The sequence below is a fragment of the Vulpes vulpes genome, chromosome 12 (assembly GCF_048418805.1).
Source record: "Vulpes vulpes isolate BD-2025 chromosome 12, VulVul3, whole genome shotgun sequence".
Classification (NCBI taxonomy): Eukaryota; Metazoa; Chordata; class Mammalia; order Carnivora; family Canidae; genus Vulpes; species Vulpes vulpes.
This window is the reverse complement of record NC_132791.1, coordinates 370,414-395,949: the sequence shown is the minus strand read 5'-3', so window position 1 is coordinate 395,949 and position 25,536 is coordinate 370,414. Positions and strand designations below refer to the sequence as shown.

The following is a 25,536-nucleotide window of genomic DNA, read 5'->3' as shown; positions in this document are numbered from 1 at the left end:
TTATTTATTTATTCATGAGAGACACAGAGAGAGAGGCAGAGACACAGGCAGAGAGAGAAGCAGGCTCCCTGTGGGTAGCCCAATGTGGGGCTTGATCCCAGATCCCAGGGTCACGCCCTCAGCCGAAGGCAGACCCTTAACCACTGAGCCTCTCAGGCGTCCCATAATATCTCTTTAATACCAATTTATATAGCATTCATATCGGAGCTGCCCAAAATTTTTGAATTGATAATTTTTCTAAAAATTGGTTTGTGTTTTGTCTTCACATTTTAGGAAGAGAGTAGGGGAGATTATGAATATTGAGCAAAAATAGGATCATTGTTAAACAGCCTTGCTCAATACCTATCCATTTTATAAGATATTTTTTGTCTAAAAGTTTGTCAAACTTAAATTTTTTGCAATGTTTTTAGATTGATTGTGCTTATAAAAGTAATTCTATATCATGAAGATCTTTTTTGTGTAAACCTAACCTTATACATTAGGACTCTTAGTGTGGAGGACTAATATTGCACAAGAAGATGCCTTTTGTCAAGGTACTAAATAAATTCATTTATCAGTTTTTCATGAGTAATTCATGAAAATGAATTGTTCCACATCTTCATGAATAATTCATTAGATAAATATTCATTATCTGCTCTTTGCTAAGCTCTGTCCCAGGCCTGGAATAAATCAGTGAACAATATCCCTACTTTCATGGAACCTACATTCTATTAGATTAGTTTATGTGATTTCACTTACAAATTAGTTTGAGAGGAATCTTGATTCTCATTGTTACTGCAGCTAGCATTGTGTCTGACCAAGTCATTTACCGTTCTGGGCTTTAATTTTCTTTTCTGACAAATAAGGGATTTAACTAAGATTCCTTTCACCAATAAATGCTTTCATTTCTTCTGAAAGACCTAAACTTCAACAAAATTGATTTTGTGGACTAGCAATAGTAGGCATGCGAGTTTGGAGCAATCAGATTTTTCTCAAATAGCATGAGACAAACGTGAATGAATATCAGAAGCATAATGTTTAACAAAGAAGGCAGATACAAAAGATATTCTATGATTTCATTTACGTATAGTTCAAAAATAGTTTATGGGGTGCCTGACGGGCTCAGTTGGAAGAGCATGCAGCTCGATCTCAGAGTTGAGTTTGAGCCCCATGTTGCATGTAGAAATACTTAAATATCCTAAATAGTTTAAAAAAATCTCTGGTATTGGAAATCAGGGTAGTAATTACTCATGTATATGGGTTAATGAATGCAAGGGGCACAAAGTGGTTTCTGGGGTTCTGGTAATAATTCTGTTTCTTGATCTGGTTGTATTCACTGTATAAAAATAGAGCTGTACACTTATGATTCATGCATTGTTCTTTATGGGAGGAAAATGAGTGGGGAATGGGGGAAGTGATAAATTCTGTTTGGGCATGTTGAATTTAGGATGGCAATGAGATATCAAGTAGACAATTGGAAACAGGTATCTGGACCTCAGAGGTTGGATTGAAGATATAAACATCAGTATAGAGGTGACATTTGGAACCATGGGTGTGTATTAGATTGTCTAAAATGAGTTTGGAGAGAAAATGGGAGAGATATGAGGAGCTCTGACATTTAAAGATTGAATAGAGGGGGATTCCTGGGTGGCGCAGCGGTTTGGCGCCTGCCTTTGGCCCAGGGCGCGATCCTGGAGACCTGAGATCGAATCCCACGTCGGGCTCCTGGTGCATGGCGCCTGCTTCTCCCTCTGCCTATGTCTCTGCCTCTCTCTCTCTCTCTGTGTGACTATCATAAATAAAATAAAAAAATAAATAAATAAAATAAAGATTGAATAGAGGACTGTGAGCCAGCAAAGGAAGCCAAAGAGTGGCCACGGAGGCAGGAGGATACCAGGAGAATGTGGTGTCCCAGAGCAAAAAAGAAACTTCATCAAGGAGGGAGTACTCGTCATTATTAAACATTGCTGGTCGCCAAACATTTCCAGCTTCCTACATTCCAAGACCCTTTGTGGGTATGGGAAGTGTTGTGATTAGTTTGGTCCAATAGAGAAGAGAAATGACAGGTCAGACTTCTGGCTGGAGCAGGTATCAAACAAACCAGGACCCTCTGGAAGTCTCTTTTCCCACTGAAAAGTGATCAGTGTTTGAAGCAGTATCTGCTCCCATCAGCTTGGAATAGTATGCTTTCTAGCATGTATAACCTCTGAGTTTATAACTTTGTCATCTTCAAAACTCTGGAAATCGGACCCTTTGGCTGGTTCATTTGTTAGCGCATGCGTCTCTTCATCTCAGGGTCATGAGTTCAAGCCCCACTTTGGGCACAGAACTTTAAAAAAATTCTAGAAGTAGATTAATAGTTTCGAGAGCTCTAAAAAATTAACCTTGTTAAATATGCTGAAAACTTTTACAGGTTTTGATGGACATCTGGTCGTATTCTTGCCATGAAGAAAGGTTCTCAGCAAAAGTTTTCGAAAGCAAAGATGCCACCATCATCTCACTCTCCTAGTCCACCATCCCTTACGTCCAATATGAGATCTAGGTCACTTTCGCCTCTAAGTGGATCTGAGACTCTGCCTTTTCATTTTGGAGGACCGTGGCACGAGCAAGTTGAGATTACAGATGAAAGCACAGTGGTTTTAGACTACCAAGACCATAAAGGTAATGCTTTTTACTTTTATTTATTTATTTTTAAAAAGATTTTATTTATTTATTCACGAGAGACAGAGAGAGGCAGAGACACAGGCAGAGGGAGAAGCAGGGTCCGTGCGGGGAGCCCGATGCAGGACTTGATCCGGGACTCCAGGATCATGCCCTGGGCCGAAGGCAGGCGCTAAACCGCTGGGCCCCCCAGGGGTCCCCAAGGTAATGCTTTTTAATCTAAGAGTTTGAACACATACTCTTAAGTAGAGATGGAAAATTACCAAACTTATATTTCTGGTCCAAGTGAAATACATATCTTCATACTAACATGACTTATTGTTTATACCAACAGAAAGTGTATCAAGACTGTGGAGTTTGAAGGCTTCTGGTGAGGATGAAGCTGTCTGAAAGGGTTAGGAGAAGGGTTTCCAGAAAGAGGAAGCTTTATTTCCTGTGGTGCCTTTAAGAGTGCCTTAAAGCCCATATGCCAAATTTACCATCATCCTTGGTTAGAGGAAAAGCATATCTATTCACTTCAGAGTGGAGTACCTTACTTAATTCAGTACAAAAATGTTATCCACCCCTGGGCTATTCCAGTCTGCTTATCAGCAAATTGTTTATCATGTCCCCGTAAGGGACATGTCTATGTTCTACCAAGGTTTTGTTTTTATTTTTTTCTTAAAAGCAGTCTGTTAGTGTGGGAATCTGTTTTCAGAAATGTATTATTTTTTTCTAAGAGACTATTTAACATGACTGTGAATGAAAACTATGTGATTTCTTTGTGCAGTCATAAAATCACAGCTACCTGTCTGATCAGTTTTTACTCATCAAGAGTTGAGTTTAGACTATACTTTTGCTGCCCTTTGGTACGTTGCTGACTCTAATTTCATTAATATTTTAGAATATTAGTAATTTTCTTTCCTAGAATTGCTCAAATTAAAGGAAAAAAATCATTTTATTTTGAACCAAAATAAATGTAATATTAACTTATTATAAATAATCATTGGGAATCTTTGCTGTACAGCCTGGAACTGAACCCAGCATTAATTGTTTTCTGACTCATAATTAAAAGTATGAGTTTTACCAAAAAAAAAAAAAAATAAGTATGAGTTTTGGATTCATCTGCCAGGGTTCAAGTCCTTGATTTGCATATCATTAGCCACGAGATCTTGGGCAAACTATTATAATTTTTTTAAATAAATGGGAATAGTAATTTCTATTTAAAAGGTTTGTCATACAAATTAAATTTTATAAATATAAAATATTTTATAATAATAAATAATTATGAAGTATAACTTATTGACCTTATTATATATGTTTGTAGTTATTACTATGATATAATGCTGTTTAAAGTAGGATATTACTAAAACATCTCAGAACTAACCAGCTGTTTTTATATTTGCATGGCTTAAAAGAAATTTTTTTTTAAGATTTTATTTATTTATTCATGAGAGACACAGAGAGAGAGGCAGAGACACAGGCAGAGGGAGAAGCAGGCTCTATGCAGGGAGCCCGACGTGGGACTCGATCCCGGGTCTCCAGGATCACACCCTGGGCTGCAGGCGGCGCCAAACCGCTGCGCCATAGGGGCTTCCCATTGTTTTTTGTTATGTAACATAAAATAATGCATTTCTCAGAGATGTCCTTTTCTACTGATGATGATCTGTTTCTGTAATTTCAGAAGCTGATTCACATGCAGGAGTCCGATATATTACAGAGGCCCTTGTTAGAAAACTTACTAAACAGGACAATTTGGCCTTGGTAAAATCTCTGAACCTTTCACTTGCTAAAGGTGGTGGCAAGAAGTTCAGGGTAGGTTACAAGCATTGTCTTTAATTTTTCTGTGTTTGAAACTTAAAATTAAAAGATTGTATTAGATTTACAGTAGCATCTCATCCTAATGTCACCTAATTTGTAGCAGAGCTTGTATTGTTTCCAGAGAAAGTTCTATTATCAGAAGTATGCCATCTTCACATTCATAAGCGCCTATTCTATACATTGTTGGATTCTTTTAGAGATGGAGTTGGCAAACTGCCAAAGGCAGCGCTACACCCCTGAGCCACCTGGGCTGTCCAGAAGGTTGAAGATTTAATGAAACCAAAACAAAGCCCACAAAAATATGATAGAAGCATTAGGAAAGAATATAGGAGAATATATTTTAGAATCTTAGAGTTGGGAGGGCCCTTTAAGCAAGCACCAACTCTAATACCACAAAGAAAAATATTGACAGACTAGTGTACATAAAGATTAAAAAGTGTTTAATGAAAGATATCTTTTAAAATGTAAAAAGAAAAACAACAAACTGGCAGGGAGTGTTTTACATATAATAACAATACCCATATAATATAAAGAGCCTTGACAGTTCAGACAGCTCAATGGAAAATGTGCAAAGGATATGAACAGGGTTGTTCACAAAAGTGTTGTAAATGGCTAATGATAACATGAAAGTATGTTCAACCTCATTAATATAAAAAATATGAAATAAACCAATAGTTTGATATAATTTTCATTCTTGTACGTCTAATGGAGAAGAATTAAAAGGATTATTTCAGTGTTCAGAAAGTTGTGGGAAGTATTATCATATTGTCTTAGTGGGACATATATATTGCTCCTGCATTTTAGAAAGACAGTTTGGTAGCATTTATCCAAATTTCAAGTGTACTTATTTGATCCAGCAATTGAGTTTATACTTACTGAATTTATACTTACCAGCCTAGATGTTCTACTCCTTGATGTCTGTTCTAATGATATTACATGTACCTAGAAGTGTCTGTATAGTTATATTTATTATGCATTATTTAAAATAGAAAAATTGGAAGTAACCAAATGTCTGTCAATAGGGGATCAGTTAAATAAATTATGATGCTGTAGACCATGAAATACTATTAAGTTTCTTAAAAAAAATAAGTAGAGCTCTATGTATAAATGTGGGACAATGTCCACGGTATATTTAACGATAAAAGTTCTAAAACATTTTGTATAGTAAGGTCTAAAAATTCTGTTTTTCTATACATGTATGTGGATATAAACAAGATACAGATGCTTATATGTCAGCCTCTTAACATTGGTTACCTTTGATCAGTGGTATTTTTTTTTTTTACCGGGGTTTGGAGACCTGATGAAAAGAGCTTCTTATGTTTTGTTTGAAATTTCTGTTAGAATGTATTTATGTCTTGTGTAATTAAAAAAGGAAAAAGTAGACATTCTAGAGTTTACAAGTTGCAAAAATGAAATCAAAGTAGTAAATATTTTACTGTGGTTATATACGCCAGGTTATATACGCCAGGCGTTATGTTAAGCTGTAGGAATATATACAGGTAAATAAGCTTAGTTTCTGATCTCTGGGAACGTAGAGCTTCCTAGAGGAATTCCTGGGATTAAGAGGATAAATAGTGAGGGGGAATTAGAGAGGGAGTGAAAGCACACACAGGAGAGGCATATACAATGAAAAAATCTGAAGGGGTTATTAAAACAGAAGATCTAAGAGTATGATGAATGGAGGCCAAAGGAGGGAGAATTTCAAGCAGAAATGGATGATATAAAATGTCACAGAACCACTAAGTAGGATGAAAATTTAGAAGTTGTTTGGATTTGGCAGTTAAAAAAGCCTTTCTATTTCACAAACCAAATTCAATCTTCTAGGGCCTTTGTATTTTTCTTCTCTGCCTGTTATTCCCTGCCTCTAGGTGTTCACACAGCTGGCTTGTTATTTAGGTCTCAGCTCAGTGTACTTCCTCTGGGAGGTCTTCTCTTACCACCCAGTTGCAATTGGCTACCTTCTCAGTGACTCTCAGTCTTTCCATTAATAAATATTTATTCAGTGCCTGCCATATGCCAGGCATATGTGCTTACACAGTGGACACAGCAGACAAATCTGCCCTCTGGGTGCCTTGCATGCAGTCACATCATGTTATCTTTATTTTCTTGTTGGTACACTTCAGCGTCTGAAAATGTTGATTTACTGGCTTTCTCTGTGAATGAAAACAAGAACCTTGGTTTCCTCATTCACCAATATATTTCTAGTACCTGGAACAGCTCTTGGCACATAATCTGTGTTTGATAAATATTTGTGGGATGGATGGATGAATGGCAATCTTGGAGAGAACAATTTGAATACATAGTAAAAGCAGAAGATATTTTGCCTTCCCAATAGAATAAATGGAAGGCAGAATGAGCAAATGTATACAACTTTTATGAGAACGTGGCCACAAATAAAGGAGCTAAAATGAGAATTTGGTAGGAAAACAGATTCAGTGCTTGGTGATTTGTTGTATACAGAGGAGACTGAGGAGACTGAGCCTGTTGAACAAAGGCTCCTATAGCAGGGGGGTTGTCTAGTTCACTGCTATCTATTGCCTAGTGCTGCATCTGGTATGTAGTAAGTGCTTAATGGGTATCTATTGAGTAATGACTTTTTAAACTTGAGGGGAAGATCCAGGAGAGAAAGAGATTAAAGATTCAAGAGCCTGGCGAGAGGAGGTAGATGAGGTCATACAAGAGCATAAGTGCCAGCTGAACTTTGAAGAAGGAAGGAGAGGAGGGGGAGGCATAGAAAAGTTGAAGTGGAGGAAAAGTTGAGGTGGAATTCTTGTTGGATAATCTGATTTTCTTGATACACAGGAAATGTTATCCACTGAGGGGTGAGGAGAGCTACTATTCCTGGTCAAGGGAAACCCTACCAAGGGACTGTCCAGGAGAGCAGGAAGGGTTATTTTCTGGTGACTGATCAAAACAGCCCCTGATGCACATACATGTTGTACTTTATATCAAGGCATCTGTCATATAAAGTATTTATCCATTTGTTTCCAATTAGTATATCGAAAACTTGGAAAAATGTCTTAAACTTGAAGTACTGAATCTCAGCTATAATCTAATAGGGAAGATTGAGAAAGTGGACAAACTGTTAAAATTACGTGAACTCAACTTATCGTATAACAAAATCCGGTAAGTAAATACTTTTTCAGGTAGCACTGCAAGATTGTCATTGTTAAAGAAGTAGATTAATGCTGCCCACGTTACTGAATTGAAAGTCCTATGAAAGAAACAACAGGCACTTGGATCCTTGATTGCTAGTCAAGCCCTTCACAAATGGTAACTGCTTTCGTGTTTTGGCATTACTAAAGAAAAGAATAATATCTTTCTAGCATTTTTAATAAAGATTTTATTTGTTTATTCACGAGAGACACAGAGGCAGAGACACAGGCAGAGGGAGAAGCAGGCACCTCAAGGGGAGCCTGATGCAGGACTCGATCCCAGGGCCCCGGGATCACGACCTGAGCCAAAGGCAGATGCTCAGTCACTGAGCCACCCATGTGTCCCAGTATCTTTCCAGCATCATCAAAGGAAATAACACGAATACCAAATTTTATCCTAATTCCATTTTTGACAGGAATTTTTCAGTCTTTGATCCACTGCCTTATTACATTAAGAAAGTTGACATGAAGCAGTGTTTTAATCATTTTGATCCTAAACATATTTCAGTGTATTTTGAACTTATTTGCTTATCCTGATGTTCTTCTTTGCTATAAGAAATACACTCAGTCATGTTTCCACTTCATAATACATATTACTGTGAGAAATAAAACATAAGCTGACAGTGGCAAAAAAACCGCACATAGAAAACTTGTTATATAAGGGCGCGTGGGTGGCTCAGTCAGTTAAAAGTGTCTGCCTTGGGCTCAGGTCATGATCTCGGTCCTGGGACCGAGCCCGGCATGGGCTCCCTGCTCGGTGAGGAGTCTCTTCTCCCTCTCCCTCGGTGCCCTGCCCCAACCCAGCTTGTGCTTTCTGTCTTTCGGATAAATGAAATCTTTATAACAAGTTTTCTTTTCATTTCTTTTTTTTTTTTAACATGATGCAATTATTAAATCTTGAAAATCTTTACATCTGTATACTTTCCCTCCACCTTAGACTCAGTATACGTATTGGCCAAAAAACAAAACCACAAATACTGGCAGAAGCTATAATAGGGCAAAAAATGAAAGAGGGAAAAGAATCAATCCTTAATACAAAGTTTGTATAAAAAATAATTGATCCTGATAAAAATAATTTCAATAAAATAAAAATGAGAAGAAGCTTGGAAATATTTGTCCATATGGAAAATTTACCAAGGAATTAAACAGACAATTAAATTGGGAAAATATTTCATCAATGAAAATTCATCAATATGAATGATAAATGTTTTATTGATTTAAATATTCTGATTAAAATATATATGTTTATAAATATAGTGTCCTAGTGAGTCCTTCAGTTCAAAATGGCAGCCAAATCCTACTGTCATAGCTAATCTTTTGGTCATGACTTAATAAGATCTCTCTTGTGTAGGGCTGTAACATAGGAGTATGTGCTGTAGAGTTTTTCAGCTCTCCCCTGGCTATCCCCCAGGACTCTTCACAGTGGGTAGTGAGAGTGCCATGGATAGACTCTTCTTTTTGGTGTTATAGGATCCTAAAGTCTGATGGTAAGATAGGATTCCTGGACCCAGTAATGAAGAATTGGCAGTTTAGCTGTTCTGGTCAAATTTTTTTTAGCCACTTTTGTTTGGTTCTTGTTTATAAAAAGGGTTAGCAAATTATAATTATGAAAAGTAATTCCACATAAAACCAAGCCTATTTATTCTAAACATACAGTGGAGGGACTCTGTCATTATACTTACTAAATTTGATTTTACCCTTTGGTTTCCAGCAAAATTGAAGGCATAGAAAATTTATATAATCTGCAAAAGCTGAACCTTGCAGGAAATGAAATCGAACATATCCCAGTATGGTTAGGGAAGAAGTTAAAATCTTTGCAAATCCTGAATCTGAAAGGCAACAAGATATCATCGGTAAGTTATTCAAAGTAGCAAGGATTTTTTTTTCTTCAAATTTTTAGACTTGTTGAAAAAAAGATAAAAATCTAAGTCTTTAAAAAATGAGATTTCTTCTTTTAAGATTCTTGGTCCTTTGACCACACATCAAATTCAGACATAACCTCTAGGGACTTTCTAAGGTAATTAAATATAGGCATTTCTGGTTTTGCATGATTCCATGTAACTGAGAGTTGACCTCTTAGGATTTTGCAGCATTTCATTTGAGCCTCAGAAAACTTATTTTATGGAATCAATAAAAGATTATTTTTTGAATACTATCAGGTAGAATCGTCTTTTTCCAGGTTAAGTTGTGTGACCCAAAGTCACACAACTGGTGCCTGAATTCAGGTCCTGAATGCCTGGAACCAAGTTCTTTTTTTGTTTTTTTCAGACTTACGAATTAAGCTTGATTATAGTGTCAGGTGTTATAGGAGGTTAATTACTAGCTCTTTTATTGTAGAGCAATATTGTCATCATGGCTCACATAATCTAATAATTGTGTATTCTTTTCTTTGAAGTATAATTTATTATTTTCTGACATTTATACAGTTAGATGATCAATAAGTATTAAGTAAAAACAATTTACTTACATCTATATTGAAATTGAAAAAATCATGCTTAATTTTAGGAACATCAGTCATAAAATAGACAATAAAAGATGTACTTCCTAATATGGGTCTAGACCTGCCTTCTGTGACCTTGGAGAATTCCATTCTCTCTCTAAAACTCATTGTGTAAATTGGAGAAAACAAACCCTTCCCTGCCTTTTTTACAGGGGTGTTCTGGAGCTCAGATAAAATGATAGATGTGAAAATGTTTTAAAGACTACGACGCTAACTCCTTAAACCGTCATCAGGAGAAGTCATTAATAATAAACAACATTTGTTTAATTGCTGTGCAGTTTGCAATATCTGTGGTTTCTTATTTCATCTTTATAAGTCTGGTGAGGTGACCCTGTACCATTTCACTACAACAGCCCAAGAGCCTCAGAGCCCAAACCCATGTTGCACAGCATCACCTTAGAGCTCTTGGGGCTTATGCTGTGATGGAAAGAGGTAGCCATGAATCTAAAATTTGCTATAAATATTCCTCTAAGTAGTCGATTGTTAGTACTCAGTGTCAACTGATGTTAACAGGAAAATCATTCAATAAATATTTATTACCACTTTAAATTTTTCATGACTTTCTTATCTCAGTTTATATTTGACGTTAGCATCAGTAAGAGATTGATACACATTCACTTGTGAGTGGAGATGTATTTGCACTAGGTATTAGGAGTAGCATTTCTCAACCTTTTAAAATCTGTCTTGGGATAAACATAAAAATCTTCAAAAATCTTCAAATCTTCAAAAATCTTCAGTATCTCCCTGTATCCTTACTTATTTCTTTTAAGTATCAATTATAACTATTATATGAAGATTTGCCACAATCTTTTCAGTAGTCATATTTTTGATGTATTCAATCAGTACAGTGAAAGAATAATAGGTTGAAAGTTAACACAGACTTGAATTCAGATCCTGTTTTGTTCATTTGTAATCTCTGAGCTTTGGGCAGGTTATTTAACTTCTTCGAGCCTCAGTTTTTTTCATCTACAAAATTAAAATGGTGTTTATATCACAGGTTGTTGTGAGGAGTCATAAAAGAAACAATATATGGAAAATGCCTAATACTGCCCTGATACATTATAGATATTCACGTACTCCCATTCTGTTTCTCTTCTCAGAGCACTAGTTTTGGGTAATGGGTTCCTTGAATTGGTTCCTTGCCATATTGCTATCAATTTTCTTAATTTATTATTTCCTTTAGGTGTGTTTTTATTATTTTAAAATTAAATTATACTAATACTAGTGTTATATATCATTTCAGCTCCAAGATGTAAGCAAGTTGAAACCACTTCAAGATTTGACTTCTCTGATCCTACTTGAAAATCCAATTGTGACCCTTCCTCATTATATCCAGTTTACCATTTTTCACCTTCGCTCATTGGAATGTTTGGAAGGTCAGCCAGTAACTAGTCAGGACAGACAAGAAGCTTTTGCGAGATTCAGTTTAGGTAAGTGACATTTAAAAAAAACTAAATTTGGGTGGGGGAGGAATTTATTTTCAAAAGTTATCCAGAAAAATATATTGAAGTATGAACTTTATAATGCTATTAATTTTTTTTTGGAAAATGACAACATAAATCAATTAACATCAATGTCATTATACAGTAATTATCCATTAACATCGTTAAGAATCAGTAAATATTTATTGAGCACATACTGTGAGCCAGGCACTGTTATCTGGCACTGATGTACAATGGTGAACAAGGCATATGGTAGTGGCCTTCATGCAGCCTGTATTTTAGTGGAAAAGAAAGATCAAAAGCAACCAAACTGAGATAAAATAACAGGAAAACCCCCTTTTGGCAAAGGAATGGCTCTCTGGGAAATGACATATAAGCTGAAGGCATAGGCAGGGAAGGGATTAGCCATGTGAAGAGGGATATTCAGGGAAAAGGGCAGCTAGCACTTTCAGGCTGGAAAGCCGCTAAGAAATTAAGGAACTGAAAAATCAGTATGGGGGTCCTGGGTGGCTTAGTCAGTTAAGAATCTGCCTTCGGCTCAGGTCATTATCTCAGGGTCCGAGGATTGAGTCTCAGGTTGGGCTCCTCAATGAGAGGGGAGCCTGCCTCTCCCTCAGCCCTCCTCCCTGCTCGTTCTCTCTTTCTCTTTCTCTCTCTCTCAAATAAATAAATAAATAAAATCTTTTTTTTTTTAAATTTTTATTTATTTATGATAGTCACAGAGAGAGAGAGAGAGAGAGAGAGAGAGAGAGAGAGGCAGAGACACAGGCAGAGGGAGAAGCAGGCTCCATGCACCGGGAGCCCGACGTGGGATTTGATCCCGGGTCTCCAGGATCGCGCCCTGGGCCAAAGGCAGGCGCTAAACCGCTGCGCCACCCAGGGATTCCAATAAATAAAATCTTTAAAAAAAAAAATAAAACATCAGTATGACTGGAGAATAGCTCAAGAAAAAGTTGGGAAGGCTGGGGGAGGGGCAAGATGACACAGGGCCTTGGGGTTTGGATTTTATTTCAGGTACAATGGGAAGCAAATGATTTTTTTTTCGTAAAGATTTTATTTATTTATACACAGAGAGAGGGCAGCCCGGGTATCTCAGCGGTTTAGCGCCGCCTTCAGCCCAGTCCATGATCCTGGAGACCTGGGATGAAGTCCCATGTCAGGCTCCCTGCATGGAGCCGGCTTCTCCCTCTGCCTGTGTCTCTGCCTGTCTCTCTCTTTCTGTGTCTCTAATAAATAAATAAAATCTTAAAAAAAAATAAATATACACAGAGAGAGAGAGGCAGAGACACAAGCAGGCTCCATGTGGGGAGCCTGACGTGGGACTTGATCCCGGGTCCCCAGGAACATGCCCCAGGCTCAAGGCAGCGCTGAACCGCTGAGCCGCTGGGGCTGCCCGCAAATGAGGATTTTTAAGCCGCAATAAGGCACAATCTATTTTATTAAGATTATTTTTAGAGTACTCATCATGATAAGCACTGAGTATTGCATAGAATTGAATCACAATATTGTACAGCTGAAACTAATATAACACTATGTTAAGTATACTGGAGTTAAAATATTTTTTTAAAGATTATTTTTTATGCAGGATGAAGAATGATTTGAAGGAGGGCAATTGGAGAAAAAAGGGACATGTCTGAAGGCTATTGTGGTAATCTAGGCTAGAAGTGTTGGTGGCCTGTATTTAGATGGCAACAGTTTCTAATGAAGTGGGTAATTCCCAGGCTTCAGGCCTGAGTAAATGGTTGAATTGGTGATATTGTGTATACAAAAGGGAGACTTCAGAATTCTAGGTTTGAATGTCTGTGAGACAACCAAGAAGAGGGTTGGAAATATGAGTCTGGAGTTGAGAGAGATCTGTACTGGAGATATAAATGCGGAGCTTGTCAGCATAACAATGATATTTAATCCCATTGGAATTGATTGGTTCACTCAGGCTGGGGTTGGGAAGAGCAAGGTGAGCCACCTAAGCAGACTGAGAAAGAGAGGCCAAGTAAGGGGAAACCCAGGAAATAGTGGGTTGCAAAAGCCCTGAGAAAATTTCACGAGAGGAAGTGGTCAGCTGTGTTGAGTGTTGCTGAGACATAAAGAAAAAGTAAGATGAGCACAGAGAAGTGCTTTAGATTGGCAGTACATGATGGTCTTGACCAGCACAGTTAAGGAGTGGTTAGGAAAAAATGCTAGATTGTAGATCCAAGAGTGAATCGAGGGGACGCATTTGGGTGAAGGTTTGAAGTTTCCTCCCATGATTTCTCTCTCCTAGTTCCTAATAAGTGAAATTTTAAAAAGAATTTAAGTTAAAAAAAAAAAATCAATAGCTTCCAGACCAGGAAATGGGCAGAAGCAAACGCAGTAAACCTGAAAGCTAATAAAGAGTATTTGAGAGTGGAGTGGAGAGACCATCATGGCTCATTTCTTATCGTCCTTGAAAAGACAAGATGAGGTCAGAGAAAAACAAAAGACTGTCTCTTGATAAGAGGGATACTTTATTAGAAGGGAGCAAAGATTTGTGCAGGTGTGGGAGTTTTGCTTTGGTGGTGGGAAAATGAGAAAGTCCCCATGAGTGAGGACTTTTCTCAGTGAAATATGAGGTCATCAGCTGAGAAAAAAATGGAAGGAGTATGGGAATTTGAAGACAAAGATGAAGGTCTGAAATAGCTATTTTAGAGTGTTAGGAAATGAATCTGTATGTTCAACCATTTGAAATTGATGTTCGTCTGTTTTGGCTTACTGAAACAGTAGTTTCATATAGTTTGATCCAATCCTTGAGAAATATGGTAAATTTTTATTAGTTTGGATCCCGTAACTCAATATTTGTTACCCTGAAGTGAATGTTTTAGAATCTTTAAAAATATAAATAATGCAAAGAAAAGTCATCATATAAATATACTTTTGGGGAAATGTTTAAATTACTTATGATTACTTATGAATCTGAGTATTAATTAGGAGCCTTTAAGGCTCTTGGGATCCATTGGTGAGCCAGACAGATGCAGTTTCTTTTCTTTTTTTTTTTTTTTTAAAGATGTTATTTATTTATTCATGAGAGACAAAGAGAGGCAGAGACCCAGGCAGAGGGAGAAACCCGATGTGGGACTTGATCCTGGACCCCCCCCCCCCTCCGCCGTCACGACCTGAGCTGAAGACAGATGCTCAACCGCTGAGCCACTCAGGTGCCCCCAGTCAGATGCAGTTTCTGCTTTTCAAAGCTTTAGTGGGAAAGGCAGATGCCTAGCCACTTGATCACATTTTGTAACTCATTGTATGACGAAGGGCCCAGCAGAGGTACAGGGTGACTTGAATGCATCCCTGGGAAGCATCTCACCTGGGGAGAGGATAGATTCAGGGCAGGATTCTCAAAATATTTTTTCAAAACAAAGACCTGGAGGGTATAAAATAGGCCAATAGGAGATAGAGGAAGAAAGTTCCAGACAGAAGGTGTGAATAAAAGCCTGCAGGATGGGGCACCTGAGTGGCTCAGTTGGTTAAGCGTCCGACTCTTGGTTTTGGCTCAGGTCATGATCTTGGGGTCCTGAGATGAGCCCTGGGGTCACTGGGCTCTGTGCTCAGCAGGGAGTCTGCTCATCCCTCTCCCTTACCCTCTGCCCCTCCCATACCCCCCCCACTAAAATAAAATCTTTTAAAAAAAGAAAGAAAGAAAATCTGCAGCTGGAGAGGGAATTTGGGACCAAATCATGAAGGTTTTTTTGTGAGTTCTTCATATAAGTTTTGGATCCTATCCTAAACATAGTAGCAGGAAGCCTTTGAAAGATTTTTAAGATAACAAAGTATTTTGCAGACTTGCTTACAGTATCCTTTAAAGTGTAATTACTAATATCAGATAAAATATTACAAGTTTTTTAACAGGAGACCTGGAAAAACCTCATTTATCAACATGCTATTTGAATGAAATGAAATACTTAGAAGTAGTGTTACTTTTTTTTTTTTTAGATTTATTTATTTATTTGAGAGAGAGAGAGAACATGTAGGCTAGAGGGCCAGGGGCAGGGGTGAGGGCAGAGGGAGAGAATCTTCAAGCTGACTCCCCACTGAATATGGAGCCCGACACCGGGCTTGATCTCATGACCCTGAGATCACGACCTGAGCCAAAACCAAGAGTGGGGCACTTAACCAACTGAGCCACTCAGGCACCCCATAAAGTGTTATCTTTTAATATCGTTTTCTGAATGATATTGCCTTCTTACTTTTTGATATAAATCACTTTCTAGCTCAAGATAGTCTTTTCCCCCCAAAACCACAGTGAATAGTTTTCTTTTTTTCTAAAGATTTTATTTATTCATGAGACACACAGAGAGAGGCAGAGACATAGGCAGAGGGAGAAGCAGACTCCCTGTGGGGAGCCCGATTTGGGACTTGATCCTGGACCCTGGAATCTTGCCCTGGGCTGAAGGTAGACATTCAGCCACGGAGCCATCCAGGTGTCCCTGTGAATAGTTTTCAAAGTAAAATTGTACTTATACTATTCCAAGACTTCTTTTGCTATTATTTGAGAAATAGCCTCACCTTTCTTCAAGTGGAAAGTGTTATGATCAATAAACTCTTAAATTTGCGTTGGCAGATGAGGTAGAAAGACTGGAAAGAGACCTGGAGAAGAAGACAATGGAAACTGAAGAGCTTAGGAGTGAGCAGACAAGGTTCCTTGAGGAAATTAAAAGTCAAGATAAATTGAACAAATCACTGAAAGAGGAGGCCAGACTACAAAAACAGAGCTATGAGGAGCTGGAGAGTAACCTAAACACCAAAAATGAATTGGTAAGCCTGGGTTTCACATTGCTTTGACTGTATTCTTTGGAAATAGAGAATTCTTTGTCCTTGGGTCTAAAAACAAAACTTCTGGACTGTAGAATGGGGCAGGCGTGGTTTAACAGAAATGTGTGCAGAAGTTTCTACAAATTATTGTTGGCTGCACACTGTGGGGCATGGGCCCCCAGGGATGGGTACTGTCTTGGGCTACGTTATGTGAGGCATGGTGTCCAAAATAAAGGAGGACAGTGAAGCCTCACACTGAGGAGCTGCTCAGACTGTCCCTAGATTTTTGTATTTTATTTATAACAACAGCATTGTTGGTAAGGTTATACATTGGCAAAAACTTTTAGAAGGCAAATCGGCAAAATTATCCAAATTTAAAGGGATGTAACCCTATGTTCTACATATTGGAAATATATACTATGCTAATTTAATATATAATTATATACGATACTCTGTAGAAATGGTAGCAAGAATGTATATTATGTGTGTACATATATACACATATACATGGACATTCACCACAATCTTGTTTATATTAGTAAAGTACTGAAAATAGCTCAAACGGGCCTCGTGGATATCCATCTGGTAGAATAATGGTGTTGTTAAAATAAGGTGGAGCCGTATGTCCTGATAGGACGTACGTCTGATCTCTATTGCTCTGTGAAGAAAGCAAGCTGGGAAACAGGGTATCAAGGACGATGCGACATATGTGGCATGGATAATAGTATGCGAGGAAAAACAGTAGATAGGTACCAAACTCTTGACAGTAGTTATTTCTGGGGAGCGGATTATAAAGCACTTTGATTTTTTTTTTTTTAAAGATTTTATTTATTTATTCCTGAGACACACAGAGAAAGGCAGAGGGAGAAGCAGGCTCCCTGTGGGGAGCCTGATGCAGTACTCAATCCTGGGACCCCGGGTCATGGCTTGGTATTTTTTAAATATACACACACACACACACACACACACACTCTCTAGAAAAAGAAATGGCAAATAGAAATACAACAAAACAATGTTTTACTTAGTAATAAAGAAATTTCTAGGGGTACCTGAGTGGTTCTGTCAGTTGAGCATCCGACTCTAGATTTCTGCTCAGGTCATGATCTCAGGGTCCTGAGATGGAGCTCCATGCTCACTGCTTAGGATTGTGTCTCTGCTCTGCGCATGCCCCCCTCCCCCTGCTGTCTATTTAAAAAAAAAAAAAAAAAAGAAATTTTTTTTTTAACTTGGTTCTTATTTTTGTATATTTCTGAACCTGAGATCATATTCTCTCTGTAATTTTGTATTCAGCTTTTCATAAACATTTAACTAGGTCATTTAAGAACTTTCGATAAGTATTATTTTTGAAGATGGATATGTAGGGACACTTGGCTGCCTCAGTCCTAGAGCATGCATTCTTTTTTGTTGTTATTTTTATTTCAATTCAGTTAATTAACATATCATGTATTATTAGTTTCAGAGGTAGAGGTCATTGATTCATCAGGCTTATGTAACACCCAGTGTCCATTACATCACATGCCCTCCTCCATGCCCATCCCCCAGTTACCCCATCCCCCCACTCACCTCCCCAGCAACCCTCAGTTTGTTTCCTATGATTAAGAGTTTCTTATGGTTTGTCTCCCTCTTTGATTTTTGTCTTGTTTTGTTTTTCCCTCTAAAAAGAAATTTCTAATAACTGTCCTGAGACAAATTGTAATAACTCTGGAATGGAATTGCTGTCACTGAAACAGGCATAATAAGCTCAGAGATTAGAGAAAAGATAAAAAAAAAAAACGTTAGCTAGGGAGATGGACTAAATGACTTAAAATGCCTTTTCAACCCAGAGAATCGGATTCTGTAAAATTGTTGGGTTACTTTCTTTGAAGGAAAAAATAGCTATTGCTCTTCTCTCTCTTTTTTTTTTCTTTTGACAATTCTTTTTCTGATCTGTGCATAACTTAGAGAATTTAATTTCTCATATAACTAATGAAATCCTAGATGGTTCTCTTTCTTTTTGCACCCCTCTCCCCTCAAGATGGGTATTCTGGCTTGATTGACTTGATCTGTTGATAAGAATTGTGCTTTTTTTTTTTTTTTTAAAGATTTTATTTATTTATTCATGATAGAGAGAGAGAAAGAGAGAGAGAGAGAGGCAGAGACACAGGCAGAGGGAGAAGCAGGCTCCATGCACCGGGAGCCTGACGTGGGATTCGATCCCAGGTCTCCAGGATCGCGCCCTGGGCCAAAGGCAGGCGCCAAACCGCTGCGCCACCCAGGGATCCCAAGAATTGTGCTTTAAGTACTTATGTTTTTTAACTAGAAAAAAGTGTCTCCTCCTCTATGTAGCATTGGAAATTGTTACTTGAAATCTGAATACTTAGTGACTATCTTTTTCTCGAGCTCTTCTTTGCCTGAGGAAAAAGATGATTTATACCAGGGGTCATGATGAAAGCCAGGGCAGCTTCCCCAGCCCTATCAGTGAGCTACTCAGAGCATTTGCAGGTTGCTTCATACACCTCTTATTTGAAGGTGGTTTTCAAATATGTCAGCCATATTCTGAAGGCATATTGTATAAGATGTTAATAATCTGATAATTGTCGATAATTATATATAGCACATACTTCTGTTGCTCTCTATTCCATGACTGATGATTAATTAAATCATTAGAAACTTATATGACAGTTTGATTTTAGCAGTGCCCTCTTTGGGCCACCACGTAACATTTGTATGTAAAATACAAATATGGGGCACCTGGCTGGCTAAGTTGGTAGAGTGTACAACTCTTGATCTTGAGTTCATGCCCCATGTTGGGTGTGTGACACCTACTTAAATAATAAATAAAACTTAAAAATAAAATACAAATATAAAAACAGTACTTACTATGGTATCACTTGATACTTGTGAACATTTAATAAATTTTCCTGAGTTTACTAATCTTTTTTTTTATAATATAAAATCCATCTTTTATTGTGAAGATAAGAGAACATTGTAATTTCTATATGCAGCCTCCCTGGTACATGTTAGTTAATTCATTGAAAACCTGGGCAAAATGTTAGACATCTTTTGACTTTGTGCTATCCCCAAATTATGGATTATTATAGTTGCTAATTTTCTCTTTTTTCTACTTATAATGTTGATATATTTGTGCTGGGAATAAATGTTTTGTAAATTGTCAACAGTTTTTGCTGGGTTTATTTTCAGTAACTATTTTTGGTTGGAAGACATTGCTCTTTATGTCACTGTTACTTTTATCATTAACCATTTAAAAGCATATTGACATATGAATTCTGCATCTTATTTTTTACAAAATGGCATATATATCATGGCTCTCTAAGTAAAAAAAAATACCCACATATGCGTGCATGCACACATTATACGTACGTATAAATCTTTTTAAATTTTTTCTGTCTATATTGTGTTCCATTTATTTAACCTACTCTTATTGATGAATATTAGGTTGCTTCCACTTTATTAGAAATGATACTACAGAAAAAATTTTTGTAAATATGTATTTCTGCATTCATAGTAGTAATTCCTTGGTATAAATCACTACAAGTTGGGGCACCTGGCTGGCTCAGTCAGTAGGGCATGTGACTCTCAGTCTCAGGGTTGTGAGTTCAAGCCCCACGTTGGTAGAGGTTACCAAAAAAAAATAATTTTAAAGAAAATCACTACAAATGGAATTACTATGATACTTGCATTTTTAATTTTGGTAAACATTAAGCATATAGCTCCTTTATACTTCTATAGCAGTGAGTGAAAGAGCCCAATTTCCCACTTGAAATTATTTTGAACTTGTAAATAAGTTAGGAAAAAAGTGAAATCTCATTGCTTTAATTTTACTTTTTTTTAGTTGGACAGCTGATTGTTGCATATGTATTTGTTAGATATTTTATATTCTTTAAATTTTTTAAAATAATTTTTTAATCAGGCTATTTTTAAATTTCAATTCAATTAATTAACATATGGTATATTATTGGTTTAGAGGTAGAGGTCAGTGATTCATCAGGCTTATGTAACACCCAGTGCTCATTCTATCCTGTGCCCTCCTTAATGTCCCTCCCCCAGTTACCCCATTCCCCCATCCCCCACCCCTCCATCAGCCCTCATGTTGTTTTGCCTGTTCTTTCATTATTCCAAAAGAGTATCCTACGTCTCAAAAAGAATTCTGGATCTTATTCTAAAAGCCTACATTTGAAAAACATTTTCCATTATCTTCTCCAGAATATATCTGGTGATAATATCATCTACAGTTATATGATGCTTTCCAGTTTTGTCAAGTAATTCTTCACATAGGAGGTCAATTAACCTGTAAAAGAAATGGGGTAAACTGCATTTTCTATAAAAACTTCTGGTGCCATTTAAACTATAATAGTCCCCTCTCTCCTGCCACCAACAGATACTAATTTAATGAACTTTAATGTTAATATTGCTCTTTGTCTTTTCACAAGTTATTTAACTCCTGTTCTTCAGTTTCCTCATTTTTAATATGAGGATCACTTACCTGTCCTGCCAGCCTCATAGAGTTGTGAGGACTAAGTAAGGTAATGAATGTGAAAATAATTTGAATTGAATTAAGCTAAGTGATGGAAGGTGGTAGACCTGTGATATAGTCAATGATGATAAAATGTGTGTCCATATGAGAGAATGGTGCAGGTGCTAATAATAATAACAACATTGTCTTCCTCAGGTAAGTTGTCAGTAAAGAGCAGCTTCTATCTATTACTACAGCTTAACTCTCAAAAGTTCTCCAGGTGATGGACTCTGTTTGCTTTTTTTCTTCTTTTAGCCCTTGTCTTGGTTTCTTGCAGAGCATTTTCTGCCGATTCTTTATTCTTCCTTAAAGGTAGTTCCTTCAGGGCTGAATTGCACACTACGTTTTTCATGGTTTGCATGATAACTTGTGTTACTATGCTTTTGTATATTGTAAGGTTTGAAACTGGCTTGCCTTCTCAAGAAATGTGCTTGTGTGTGTATGTGTAATTTTTTTAATGGATGTGTACATAAGGCAGTAAATTCAAATGTGAGGGAAAGAATTTGTATCATTTTTCTTACTGGTAAATATGCCAACTGCAGTCAACTCTTGATTATCCACAGCTAATACTGTAACTAGCCTACTTTCCAGGCCCTTTGACTCCTAATGTGCTCTCGTTTATGCATTTATGCCACAGACATTTATTGAATGCTTACTGAATGCTAAGCCTAGCACTATAAAAGACACAAAGGTAATTTTGAATTGCACAGAATATATATTATTTGCCTGCAGAGACCAGTCCATATATTGTTCATGTTTCCAGTCACATTTGCCCTTTTTTTGGCCTTACTGCTAATAATCTCTGGGAAGGGAAACCTGAGATTAGTTGGTGCTGTTAGTTGTGAGTTGCTTTCTTGAGATTTGGTGAAGGCATCAGTGTGGGGAGCTGTGCTGGACACCCTGCAGCAGGACATCAAGGCAGCATCACATAATAGATGGAGTGTTCGATTTGAAACCAGGAGACTTGTAACTGAACTCTGTCTCTTTACTGTAAGCTGTGCAATTGGGCAAGGTATTTAACCTCCTGCTGCAGCTTTTGTCATCTCATAGGGTAAAGATGGTAAAGATCCAGTGAGATAGCACATGTGTGAAAGGCTTAGCACACTCCTGGCATACAGTGAGTACTCGATCAATATTACCTGTCATCCAGGTTAGCATTACTTCCATTTGGACAGATAATCAGGAGATGACTGTAAGCTAAATCATGCACGACTTTGAGTTCCTAGGCCTTGTAAAATGTTCACGTTTGTTTATGTTTTATTCTCAGCTTGCATTTTCATATTAATAAAATTTTTCTGCATGTTTTTTGTCTGGTATCTACTCTCCGATGCTGTAAAAAAAAAAAAAAAAAGGCAAAAATCACTTAGTGGACCTTTGAAACGAATTCACAGGATTGGCTTAGTAGGAAGGGGGCTGATAGTGATGTTAATAAAATATTTAGCTTCTGCCACTAATCTAATATGTAACTTTTGACAAGTCAATTCAACAATCTAGGACTCATTTCTTTATTTTTAATTCAGATAATTAAATTGGATGATCTCTTCTAGCTCTAGAAATTTCTAAGAATAAGTAAAAAGTTATAATTATAGTAGAATTACTTTATTAAAAATTTAATATTATATATTGGGATCTGATTGACCTCATTCACATCCTTTATCCTCAATTACAAAGAAGAATGTTCAGAACACTGAGCTCTACTATAGCAACAACAGTACAATTAAAACCAATCTCTTATTTTCATCCTTCTCACTGCTCCTTGTGATTCCTTTGTTAATTACTCCCAAATATCATTTCCATCTATAACTATCAGTAACATTGCAGAGTAAGTCAAATAAATTCATGCTAATTATTGGAAAATCAGGAAGCAAGTACTTAATAGAGTATTTAAAAATAATTGACACAATTATTTCCATGTTTGGATAAAGCAAATTGAAATTATTTTTAAAATCTTTATTGTATGAAATTGAAATTGCATATAAACTTCAAAGGTCTTTTATGTGATCTCTTATGAAGTGATAATTTTATATTGCATATTTCATAATACTTTAGAATAAGGATAAAATACTGTGAATGCCCTGCTATTTGCTGTGAGTTTTAAAACACTTTAATTATTAGTTATGATTAGAACTTGCCATGCCATTGTACCTTTAATACTAACTTATACTACTTGTTTCATATCAAATTGGGCCAATAGCTAAAACAGAAGACCATGGAACTAATGCGAGCATGTCAGAAACAGTATGAGATGGAACAGGAGTTGGCCTTTTATAAAATTGATGCCAAATTTGAGCCACTAAATTATTACCCATCAGAGGTGAGTTTAACTTTTATTTATTTATTTAAAGCTTAATGTTTTAGTAATCCAAATTAAAGCCAGCATTGAGTGGAGTGGGGGAAGGCGGATGGTGAAAATGTTCAAGGGACTTTATCAGTAATCATTCTACTTTCTTGTTATGAGGGCATCTGCAGAGTAAACATATTTTGGCTGAATCAGTTAATTTTTTTGGTTCAGTAAGTTAAAGCAGGATCCAAAAGAGGTAAAAAGGCCCAAGAGAATCTGTGTGATTCTGATACCATATTATTTCATACTAAAATTTATTGGACTGAGATTTTACTTACATATCAACCAAGAAACCAAAATAAAACACCTAAATTGTGATTTGAGAGATTAAGCATGGCTAATAATCACATAACTGTAGGCAGTTCTTTAATCAGCCAATCTAAACACTTTTTGGGGATAGAATCCCTTGAGGGATTCTGAGAGACCGTTTTTTTTTTGTTGTTGTTGTTTTAGTTCTTTTTTGGTATATTAAGAGTGAGATTTAAAGTGGCATATATTTTTCAACTTCTAGGTATGTAGGATTGATGTTAGGCAATTCTGTGATATGTTCTTCACTAATAAAATGAATGATGTCACTTAGCTGCTTAGAAGTTACTTACTAAACCATAGATATTTACTTATTTTGCTTTTAGTATGTCGAAATTGATAAAACCCCAGATGAAAGCCCTTACATTGGCAAATCCAGATACAAGAGAAATATGTTCACTACAGAGAGTTATATTATTGCAAATGCCCAGACAGTAAAGATCAAGAAGATGGAGCTAGATGAAGGGGAACAACTCAGAAATGAGCACGTGAACATGGGAGCATCGCCACCAGACATACAACTGGAAGACAAAGAAAAAAAAATAAGTGCAGGTTAACAAAAATTATTTTAAATTTTTTTGAGGGTATCCCTGGGTGGCTCAGCGGTTTAGCACCTGCCTTTGGCCCAGGGCGCGATCCTGGAGTCCCGGGATTGAGTCCTGCGTCGGGCTCCCGGCATGGAGCCTGCTTCTCCCTCTGCCTTGTGTCTCTGCCTCTCTCTCTCTCTCTCTCTCTCTCTCTCTCTCTCTCTCTCTCATGAATAAATAAATAAAATCTTTAAAAAAATAAGTTCTTTTGAAAACAAAAAGATTAAATATATAGGCAAACTTTGTTTTATAATTCTTTTAACTAAACATGTTGAAGGTACTTATATTATTGTTTACACGAAAAGCCTAAAACAAGAGTAGTGATACTTTGAGCAAATCATTTTTTAATGATTCCTGTTAGAGTTGAGAATGGGTTTTCTTTCTTTCTTTTTTTTTTTTTTAAGATTTTATTAATTTATTCATGAGAGACCCATTCATTGAGCTACCCGGGCTGCCCGAGAATGGGGTTCTTGACAGTAATAATGGTGACAGCATGTCCAGGGGGCCCAGGAATGCCTAAGTCTTTCAGTCCCCAGCAGGTCCTTCTCACTTTTGAAGTTGCAAATTCAAAGACATAATTGGTCATAATTGTGGCAAGGACCACTTTACTGATTAGTATGCAAAATCTAAAGCAGTGCTTTGGATAAGCTGGATCAGTGTGCCCACCTTATCCCAACCTCCACCAAAACATCTAATTGAGAGGATCTGACCACTTCCTGGCAAGTCATAAGGAGGAAGAAGTCAATCCAAGAGGGTACTAGGGTACTTAGAGACCCTGTCAATGGCATACTCTGAATCCACTTACCCAGTGAGCTGCATGGATATGGAAGGAGAAAGCAGATCTATTGTGGCCCATTGTGGGGCTCTCCCTAATCCAGTGAAGCAGCTCATCTTCTCTTAGTTGGTAGCTAAGTGGAAAACATGGAAGGCCGTAGAGAGGTTGACTTGGAGAGGGAACAAAAGAGACTGAGATAATCATCCTACACACTTTACTCTGCAATAGGAAAGCAGAAGTATATCCAGAAGTATGTGGAGGCAGGGAGGGAGGAGGGAGAGAAATTGGAAATTTGAGGTATAAAGTAATTGATTTGAGATCACCCCCAGCTGGAAGATACTGTTCATTGGTGAATTTCTTGATACCAAGTCCTGTCATAAAGTAATTACCACTAACACAGAGTTTTCTAATAGCTTGAACCTAATTACAACCTAGTGACATGTAAATGCATATTTACCAGTAAAATCCTTATTCTCTCAGAAGAGTTCTTTAGTGTTAGACATAATGAGTAAAGCCCCTTTTAAGAATTTTACAAATAAAATGATCAATTATCGTTCTACAGCATATGGTAAAACTATTCTAGAGATTAACTGACAGGAAAACTTTCGTAAATTACTTTCTATTTCAGGATCTATAATGACAGAATTTAATGGGAGGAGGGTTCTTGTAAAGAAAAAAATCTGATAGAAATTTGAGAATTTAAAAAAAAAGAA

General features: G+C 37.0%; 1 protein-coding gene across 3 annotated transcripts in view; it reads left to right on the top strand.

Annotated features, from left to right (window-relative positions):
- Positions 1 to 25,536, top strand: part of CNTRL (centriolin) — a 78,829-nt gene that overhangs the window by 4,855 nt on the left and 48,438 nt on the right. For 2 of the 3 annotated variants that reach the window (XM_072727488.1, XM_072727486.1), the window contains exons 2-10: positions 2,393 to 2,640; positions 4,304 to 4,434; positions 7,436 to 7,566; positions 9,307 to 9,448; positions 11,339 to 11,525; positions 16,111 to 16,304; positions 21,070 to 21,126; positions 23,009 to 23,128; positions 23,788 to 24,013. In XM_072727488.1, the coding sequence (XP_072583589.1) occupies positions 2,424 to 2,640; positions 4,304 to 4,434; positions 7,436 to 7,566; positions 9,307 to 9,448; positions 11,339 to 11,525; positions 16,111 to 16,304; positions 21,070 to 21,126; positions 23,009 to 23,128; positions 23,788 to 24,013 (1,405 nt within the window). In that variant the 5' untranslated portion in view covers positions 2,393 to 2,423. The remainder of the gene's footprint in view (positions 1 to 2,392; positions 2,641 to 4,303; positions 4,435 to 7,435; positions 7,567 to 9,306; positions 9,449 to 11,338; positions 11,526 to 16,110; positions 16,305 to 21,069; positions 21,127 to 23,008; positions 23,129 to 23,787; positions 24,014 to 25,536) is intronic. The other variant, XM_072727487.1, reaches the window with a different exon arrangement.